Raw genomic sequence first — 9,314 nt, 5'->3', positions numbered from 1 at the left:
CTTAGAGTAATCCGTGTGAATAAGTTATCGGTAAAGGTAGTATATCGAAATAATCAATTATACAGTAAATATGTTAATCATGAAAATGTATTCATTTAGAGAGTAAGTCCGTAACTCCGTGTGAATAAAATAGCTGTTTGAATAAAGTACCTGCTACCGTAATATATTGAAATTATCACGCACACTATTTTACATATTATGTATTAAGTTATTTTACCCAATATCCACTCTACATAGGTCATACGGATTAAATTTGATTTAATATTTGTTATGGAATATTGGTTGTCAAAAAAAAAACTTACTATGATTAATGGAGATGATTGATAGGCGACAACGGTCATTCACATTCACATTCACATTCACATTCACATCCACCCCCTGTAATTTATAAGTAAATCATCCTTGAGACTTGACAGTGAAAACTGAAAAGCAAGACAACAAAGTAGAATCACACACACACTTTGAAGAAGTTCGTTTGTACTTTCTCACCCTTACATATAAGGACAACCCATCCGTGATCCTTCTTCGTCTACATCTCTCACCCACTTCTTTAATTTCCTCAACTCCCCTGCTCTCTTCTTAGTTCTTACACTTACAAATACATGCACATTACCATTATCTTTAGCCGCTCAATTATTGTTCATCATATGCATATCTCATAGAAACGGTTTCTTCTTATCTACCTGCTTATATTCATTGCTTCTTGCAGTTATTTGATTATTTTATCATTAACATTGCTTGGGTTTTTTTTTTTTGAAGTTATTAGATTTTGATATTTTATCTGTCTTTGTTGATACCATGGATTGCTCAACTAGAAACAAACCTTGACTTTCAAGTGAAGGTTAAGTTATTATATATATATATATATTCATTATTGATAATTTGAAGTCAAGATTGTAGTTTTGAAACTTGTGTGCTTTATTTTCATGGCTTTGTCAGGCGTTTTTCATGTATTTTTTATGTTTTCTGTGTTGTACAATGTTGGTTTTGGTAAAGAATGTACAAATATTCCCACTGAATTATCATCACATAGTCTTAGATATGAACTTCAAGTCTCAAAAAATGAGACTTGGAAAAATGAGATGTTTTCGCATTATCATCTCACTCCAACCGACACTTCGGCTTGGGCTACTTTACTTCCTAGGAAGATTTTGAAGGAGGAGGATACGGGTAGTTGGATGATGTTGTATAAGAATATCAAGAATTCGGGGAATTCGAAAGTTGCTAAGGGGTTTTTGAAGGAGGTGGCTTTAGATAATGTGAGGCTTGATCCTGATTCGAAACACGGGCAGGCTCAACAGACGAATTTGGAGTACTTGTTGTTGTTGGATGTTGATAGTCTTGTTTGGAGCTTTAGGAAGACTGCAGGATTGCCTACTCCAGGTGATGCTTATGGAGGTTGGGAGCGACCAGATGTGGAGCTTCGAGGACATTTTGTAGGTTAGTTCTGCTTCTATAAAGTGTTCTAGTTTTTTTTTTTTCATTTGAGATGATGTGCATTTGGTGTTCTTTTAGATGTAATTGTTGTGTAGTAATCTCAGTAACTTCATTGTCAGAGATAGCTATGTTGATACAAATACAATTGTGGACCAACCAATGAAACTATAGCTTCAGTGATTTTGGATAATGCTTTAGGACCTATAATTATTTGCTCATTTATTAGCCGCTCCTTTGTTATACCCTAGCTTTGAAGTTAACATGGAGTACCCATTTGTTTTTATACAGGGAGAATTTACAGTAGAAATTAATGCCCCAATTGCCTTATTCATATTATTTATACAAAAATCTTCATTGTTGGGGGCCTTGGGGCCATTTTGAATATGGACTATTAAAAATTCTCAAACATTCAGATATTGGACATTACTATTTTTAATTGCCTGCACTTCTTGAATCCTTTTTATATCCTCCATGTCAGATTTTGGACCCTATTTCTTGAGTTGTTGTCACATGGCTTTATCTTCTTGCTCTTGCCATTACTATTTTTAATTGCCTGCACCTAAAGATGAGTTACATAATACTATATGAGTGTAATCTTACATCGAGCGTTTATTTTTAATGATACAGGACATTACTTGAGTGCTTCAGCACAAATGTGGAGCAGCACTCACAATGACACTCTTAAAGAGAAGATGTCTGCGGTAATTTCTGTTCTCTCTGACTGCCAGGAAAAAATGGGGAGTGGGTATCTTTCTGCATTCCCATCAGAGCTATTTGATCGTTTCGAAGCTGTAAAACCTGTGTGGGCACCATATTACACCATTCATAAGGTCGTAAAATCACCTGTTTTCCGAAGAAGTATAGTAAAATTGTTAAGCTTCAGTCTTATTTTGTTGATTTCCTTACAGATAATGGCAGGACTCTTGGATCAGTATTTATTTTGTAAAAATACTCGAGCTTTAAAAATGGTAACATGGATGGCTCAATATTTCTACAACCGTGTGCAAAATGTGATATTGAAGTACAGTATTGAACAACATTATCGATCACTGAACGAAGAAACAGGCGGCATGAATGATGTTCTTTACAACCTGTACAGCGTAACTGTATGTAAACTCTAATTCTGTTCATACATACCTTTAATTGACTTGTAGAGGTTAGGACAAACCTTGTTCTAGTCCAGTCCTGTTTCCTATTAAATCTATTTAGGTGCCTTAGCTTCTGATAAATTGTAGAAGTTTCGGTGAATGTGCTTAATGTATTAGTGAATCTTTTCATGCACTAATATGAATCAAGCCAAGTAGCACACTAGTAAAATTTCAAGCTATTTCTGTATTTTTCTACGTTCGTTCTTCCTCCTTTAAATTTAACAGAGTAATTTCCTAGACATCAAGTTTGTCAAATACACACCTTAAAATATGCTTCAACATTGCCTTCTTCCTTGCTCTTTGCAGGGTGATCCAAAACATTTGCTGTTGGCTCATCTATTTGACAAACCCTGCTTTTTAGGACTCCTGGCAGTACAGGTAATTAAATATATGAGTAAATGAGATGGATATGAGATTTATAATATATTATACTTTGTATTTTGAGTGTTTACTATGCTTTAATAAATACACACTAAATACAGGTGCTTGATATCTCTGTATGATAAAAACAGTGTTTCGTGTTTTAAGTCTCTTTAACAATATTCTACCTTGCTACTCTGCAACTTTTTAAGTATTTTCTCTTTCCGTTTGTCACTGGCTACTGATGTTGTTAATATGCACCAATATGCACCAAAGAGGCAAAGAGACATACTTTCTATTTATTTGTTCAGTTATTGATGTTCTTATACAGTTCCGCAAATGAGATACTAGGTATTAAATTTCTCTTCAGTAAATATTAGACCTTGGGAGTAAACTTACCCTTTCCAACTGAATACTAATTCGAGGTTTAGAGGGAGATATATGATAACTTGGCTTACGTAAAGGAAACGAGCTTTATCTAAGTGATAGTTAAACAGTTAAACTTAAAAATTTAGAGCAATATTTTTCCGGGGTGGAGGGTCAGACGTAGAAGATACTGTCATAGCATTACTGAGGTGAAGTTATGTTGGGTGTAGTACAATATGGTATATTTAAATAAGTTGTCCACCAAGCTGGGCATGTACCTGTCACGCGATCTACACATTTACATGAGACAAGCACAGGAGAACATGCACCCTCTGAAATTTTAGACACTTCGGTTTATTATTGGCTGTCCTTATTAAAACAGTATTACGTACTATGATTAAATTGATGCTGGATTTTAAGTCAAATGCACCTGGTCTTACTGCTGGATTTGCTTAATCTTGTTCATTTACCTGTAGGCTGATGACATATCTGGTTTTCATGCCAATACACATATTCCAATTGTTATTGGTTCTCAAAGGAGATATGAAGTCACTGGTGATCCACTTTATAAGGTAAGTTGATGTTCTATCGGGTGCCTTTTTTTATCAATATCTACAAGAAAACCCTTTTAGCCTTTGACTGGAAATGAGAAACTAAGAGAAAGAACAGAAAGCTCGCAACAGGGAAACGATAGAAAAGACAAGAATCACACCAATTTAGTGTAGCAACAAGAATCACATCATAAAACAGTTAGAATAAATGAAGAAATCTTACTAAGAGTTTCTAAATTAAGTCCTTGTCACCATATATAAAAATTAGAATTCTGCACCTTCTGGAAATTACTGAAAATTTAGTAAATAGCTTTTTCTATAATAATATGCTGAGCCTAGATACTAAATTATAATAACTGTGCGTTCTTATGACTTCCAGGAAATAGGAACATTTTTCATGGATGTTGTAAACACTTCTCACAGCTATGCAACAGGAGGGACATCAGTCTCTGAGTTCTGGTAAGCCCTCCTAGCAATAAAATTGTGCTCGTTCGATAATTAGCTCTCCCCTCGTGACTAGACTTACACAGTACCTAATAACAATCGTCTAAGTAATCATCAATGCCCTGCATACTTAATGTGTTCCTCTTCGTTCTTTTACATGTAGGAGTGAACCAAAGCGCTTAGCAAGCACTCTGCAGACAGAAAATGAAGAGTCTTGTACAACGTATAATATGCTAAAGGTATTACTCTTAGATTCGATGTTCGAGGATTAATAGAGAGAAATGTGGTGTTGGTACTTCTTAAATTATGTATTATCATTTTTTGTAATCTTTTAGAAGTCTGTGCATCTAGGGAAATATTAGTTTTTAGGTGTCAGGGGGTGGGGCATGGAGATGCAATGATAATTACATGTAGCTTTTTGTATTTAGTAATATTTGTCACAGGACCAGCAGTGCGAGACATTTTTCTCATTGTAAAAGTACACAGATTAAGCACTTTTCAGTGTTTATGTGTGCATTGACTTGTTAATTTTCTCAGGTCTCTCGCCACCTATTTAAATGGACCAAAGAAATGTCATATGCAGATTATTACGAGCGGGCACTCACTAATGGTGTTTTGAGCATCCAAAGAGGAAGGGAACCTGGAGTAATGATCTACATGCTACCACTTGGACCTGGACAATCAAAGGCTAGAAGCTATCATGGATGGGGAACACAGTTTAATAGCTTCTGGTGTTGCTATGGAACAGGTCTGGCGGAATACTCTTATAAAAACTTTTTAGAAGTGTTTTTCCTTTTTGTTTATGGCATCTTAACAAAAAGTCAGTGCAGTCTTTTTTAGTTAGTTATAGGTGCAAGTGCTGTGTCTGTTCTTAAAATTACTGTAATGCTGATAAGGATAATTTAATATCTTTTCATATTCTTGTTCTTTAAGTTCTATTTTAGCTACCCTTTATGTCCTACAATCATTAGGTTTCAATGATATGTTTCTGTTTTTGAATGATGCTTGACCAAACACCATTTATTGAATTATCAACACTCAGAATGAGTACGATTTTATGGTTCAGTTCCTGTACTTAGTTTTCATTTTTTCAACCTTTAATCAGGAATTGAGTCATTCTCAAAGTTAGGAGATTCTATCTACTTTGAAGAGGAGGGAGATGTTCCAGGGATATATATCGTCCAGTATGTATCAAGCTCACTTAATTGGGACTCTGGAAAGATTTCTCTTGTTCAAAAAGTAGAGCCTGTCGTTTCATGGGATAATCGCCTACGTGTAACCCTGTCAGTTTCCTCAAAGCAGGTATGGTTTAGCATCATATTTTCGCTTACAAGATGCCAGAGTTCTTAGTAGTTCTTGTTTTACTCTTTTTAATATAATTATTGATAAAATTCACTTGTGAAAAAAGAAATTAATAGATTTCATCAGGCTTGCCAAGTCAGAATTTCGCTCCAGAAATGTAGTAATATGCCAAAAACACTCTCTTTTCCGTTTGAATACCATTCACAAGGTTATATTGAATACTTCTTGAAATATCACTCTTACTAGTAAAGTAGGTGATCTAAGACTGGATTTATATGGTAGCTTGTTTGATGGCTTTTCAGTGTTCTAATTTTACAAATGACAGCCTAGATAATGTCTTTAACAAAGTTAAATACTATCTGTATCCTGGATTATGTTATTGGTTACATTATACCCTCCTTGTTGCATTTTAATATCCCTATTAATTACGTGTATTAGCAAAGATTCTGTGGAGAAAATTATCTTCTATTTATACTAATATTTAAAAAAAATCATGATTTTAGCAGGGTTTGAGCCAAAAATTAACGTTAAAATTGAGAATACCGATATGGACATATTCAAATGGTGCAAAGGCGGCACTAAACGGCCAGGAACTGTCTTTACCAGACCCAGGTGAGGCTTTTTATCTTTTTTCTCCATCCACATTCTCCATCTATCATGGCTATGTACTTTCTTTATTTAGTTTTAGCAACGTAATTAACCTCATTATAAGTTGTTTTAACTTTGTATATTACATGAATTTTGAAGTTTATTGAGTATTATATTCATTGATGTAGGCAATTTCCTACTGATATCCCGACAATGGAACAACAATGATGAAATCGCTATTGAACTACCCATTAGTATCAGAACAGAAGTAATAAAAGGTAAACTTGTGTCTTTATACATAACAGAATAGTGACAGTAACTTGCAGCATAAAACATTATTTTGTTCTTCATTATTGACATGTCTTAATATATCAGATGACAGGTCTGAATATGCTTCAGATAGTGCAATTTTGTATGGTCCCTATCTTCTCGTTGGTCTGAGCAGCGGTGATAGAGACATTAAAATAGAAAATTCTGTGTCAGATTGGATCACTCCTATTCCAGCTGAATACAACTCTCATTTGATTTCACTGTGCCACGAATCCACGAACACAGTCATCGCCAAATCGGACAAATCACTGAGATTGGAGACAATACCTGAATCCGGCTCAAATCATTCTGTCCATGCCACATTTAGAATCATCCCGAAAGACTCAACTTCCTCAAAAAAATCAGATATAAGAGATTTTATAGGGAAGACGGTCATGTTAGAACCGTTTGATCTTCCTGGAACTGCTGTAGTGCATAGCAAAGATGAAAGCCTTGGGATAGCAGATGCCTCCGATAGCAATGCATCAGGTTTCCGTTTAGTTTCTGGACTTGATGGGAAGAGGAATTCGGTTTCTTTGGAGTCTGAAAGGCAGAGGGGCTGTTATGTGTATAGCGATCTTGAATTGCTTGCAGATGTGAAGATTAGTTGTATTTCCCGGTCCGCGGATGATTCATATAAAGAGGGAGCTAGTTTTACATTAAGAGATGGAATTAGCAAGTATGATCCTATCAGCTTTGTTGCAAAAGGAAGCTCAAGAAACTTCGTGTTGCAACCATTACATACTATTACAGATGAAAACTATGTTGTGTATTTCAACATTCAATCTTAAAATTATGAATAGATGGAAAAGAAGAGAGCTATAGCTCATTTAAAGGCATTTACTATTAATGATAATCCATGCATTATGTTGTTTCATGTTGTTTATACTTATCATCTTTATTTATTTTTTAAAATTTAATATCAAGCTTACATTTCTATTCACAAAAAGTTAAATTCGTATTCAGTAAACAGTTACATAAACAAAATTTATAAAACAGATATAGAAAATCAATAGAATCTCAGTAACAGAACACATTCTTTTTATTACTGCACTATTTGTAACATAATAAAACATGCTGATAACATATGATATATGCATTCATAAACATCCATACTTCTTGAGCTTGAAGTCAAAAAATCTAACAAGATCTAAGTGGCTTCCCACATAGACAATCGTTTTTCAAGAATGACGACGCGTCGAGATGATCAAACGGTGAACCAACTGGAATCGGACCACACAAATGATTACTACTCAGATCAAGATGGCCAATGTAACTAGCACCTGTTATGGATTTTGGAATCGGACCTTTTAACTGATTATACGATAAATCTAATGCTGTAAAGTAAGATCTTGGCCCGAAAACATCAGGTATGTTACCTTGAAGCGAGTTGTTACTGAGATTTAGTATGGTTACTCCTGAGTTTATCAATGTTGACGGTATTTTGCCTGATAATTTGTTACCATCAAGATTCAATGTCGCAAGAACTCTCATTTTTCCAAGAGACCGTGGAATAGTACCCGAAATTTGATTGAACGAGAGGTCCAAGTCAGAGAGACGGTATAATTTTGATATAGAGTTTGGAATTGGACCAGTGATTTGATTCTGACTCAATAAAGCTCGACTCATCATTGTGAGCTTTCCAATGTCACGGGGCAATGCACCCGAGATTTGGTTGTTTCTGAGATCCAAATGCATAAGAGAAGATAAGTTTGAAATGGATGAAGGCAACCAACCTGAAATCTCATTCTCAGCTACATTTAGCACTTTAAGTCGTTGGAGTCGACCGATGTGTCTGGGGAGCTGGCCGGTTAGTTTGTTACCAACTAAGTCGAGCATTCGGAGATGTGGAAGAAAAGAAATGCAGTTGGGAATAAAGCCAGAAATGCCTTTCCAATCTGCTATAATAATAGTGGAGAGCCAAGTCAATTGACATATATCTGGCGAAATTGTTCCAGTCATATAACCAGTCCGATTAGCTTTCTGAAAGATCGGATCTTCTGCTTCACCACGAAGATTAATATAAGTAACACGAGCATTGTTAGGGTTGCAGCTTACTCCATACCAGTTACGACAACAGTCGTTCCCGGTCCACGACTTGAATACCCCTACATAAGGCTCGTGCAGGGCAGCTTTGAACCCGAGCAATGCTGCCCTATCTGAAGGCGGGCAGCAACTGACTGCCAATGCTGTAGCTAGAAGTACAGCTGCATTAATGAACAACCAAGAAGTCATTCGATCCTTCTCTGGAACGCTTACTCACTCAACTAATATTCAGGCAGTGAGCGCGAAAATGTGATTAAGTTTAGTTGTGAACAATGTCATGCTTTAAGGTCATAAAATCGAGTGATTTGGATAAGTCATCTGGAATTAAATATTTCTATGTACATTTTTTTTCTTGAAATGTCAGTGGAAACCTGAAAACTAATAGTGGCAGCTTGCAAGCTTGGATGATCAGAAAAGAACAAGGAGAACATGGCATTATTAATTGCATGTGGTGGTAGTTTGCTAGAATTGCGCCGCATTTTGCTGCTTCACTCCCGGTGCCACTGACGGGAGGTTGGTTCGTCTGAGCGAGTGCGACTAGTTTTTTGTTTAGCTTACTTCACGTGAGAGCATCTCCAACAAATGTTTAGGTCGGCTAGCTACAACATCCAGGTCATAAGAAAAAATTTAAAATAAAGTATATTATAAAAAAAATTTGTTAACCAAATTATTTATTTACTCATATAATTATCTTAATGTACATTATATATTTATAAAAATTACTAATATACTAATATTATAAAAAAATTAGCAAATGTTTTAT

General features: G+C 35.4%; 2 protein-coding genes across 3 annotated transcripts; one reads left to right on the top strand and one right to left on the bottom strand.

Annotated features, from left to right (window-relative positions):
- The first annotated feature begins 429 nt into the window (after nt 1–429).
- On the top strand, nt 430–7,382 carry LOC141689888 (uncharacterized). Of its 2 annotated transcripts, none has more exons than XM_074494393.1 (12): nt 430–1,440; nt 2,065–2,267; nt 2,346–2,543; nt 2,892–2,963; nt 3,788–3,883; nt 4,242–4,321; nt 4,470–4,545; nt 4,844–5,054; nt 5,412–5,608; nt 6,112–6,220; nt 6,385–6,474; nt 6,572–7,382. In XM_074494393.1, the coding sequence occupies exons 1-12, from the start codon at nt 927–929 to the stop codon at nt 7,294–7,296; spliced, it is 2,571 nt and encodes an 856-aa protein (XP_074350494.1). In that variant the 5' UTR covers nt 430–926; the 3' UTR covers nt 7,297–7,382. The 2 variants fall into 2 exon arrangements, with proteins under 2 accessions (XP_074350494.1, XP_074350495.1); XM_074494394.1 differs by having other exon boundaries at nt 432–1,440; nt 6,115–6,220.
- Nucleotides 7,383–7,564: 182 nt separating this feature from the next.
- Nucleotides 7,565–8,889, bottom strand: LOC141693348 (uncharacterized). Its single transcript, XM_074498422.1, has one exon. The coding sequence runs from the start codon at nt 8,738–8,740 to the stop codon at nt 7,646–7,648; it is 1,095 nt and encodes a 364-aa protein (XP_074354523.1). The 5' UTR covers nt 8,741–8,889; the 3' UTR covers nt 7,565–7,645.
- Between the last annotated feature and the right edge of the window lie 425 nt (nt 8,890–9,314).

Source organism: Apium graveolens, chromosome 10 (assembly GCF_009905375.1).
Source record: "Apium graveolens cultivar Ventura chromosome 10, ASM990537v1, whole genome shotgun sequence".
NCBI classification, from domain to species: domain Eukaryota; kingdom Viridiplantae; phylum Streptophyta; class Magnoliopsida; order Apiales; family Apiaceae; genus Apium; species Apium graveolens.
The sequence above is the reverse complement of the archived record's forward strand: the minus strand, read 5'-3'. Positions and strand labels throughout refer to the sequence as shown.

Excerpts from the sequence above, each read along its gene's own strand:
- LOC141689888 (XM_074494393.1), top strand. The coding sequence starts at position 927 with ATGGCTTTGTCAGGCGTTTTTCATGTATTTTTTATGTTTTCTGTGTTG. Across the intron at positions 2,544-2,891 it reads ACAACCTGTACAGCGTAACT|GGTGATCCAAAACATTTGCT; the intron begins GTATGTAAACTC and ends TGCTCTTTGCAG. Across the intron at positions 3,884-4,241 it reads CTGGTGATCCACTTTATAAG|GAAATAGGAACATTTTTCAT; the intron begins GTAAGTTGATGT and ends TATGACTTCCAG.
- LOC141693348 (XM_074498422.1), bottom strand. The coding sequence starts at position 8,740 with ATGACTTCTTGGTTGTTCATTAATGCAGCTGTACTTCTAGCTACAGCA.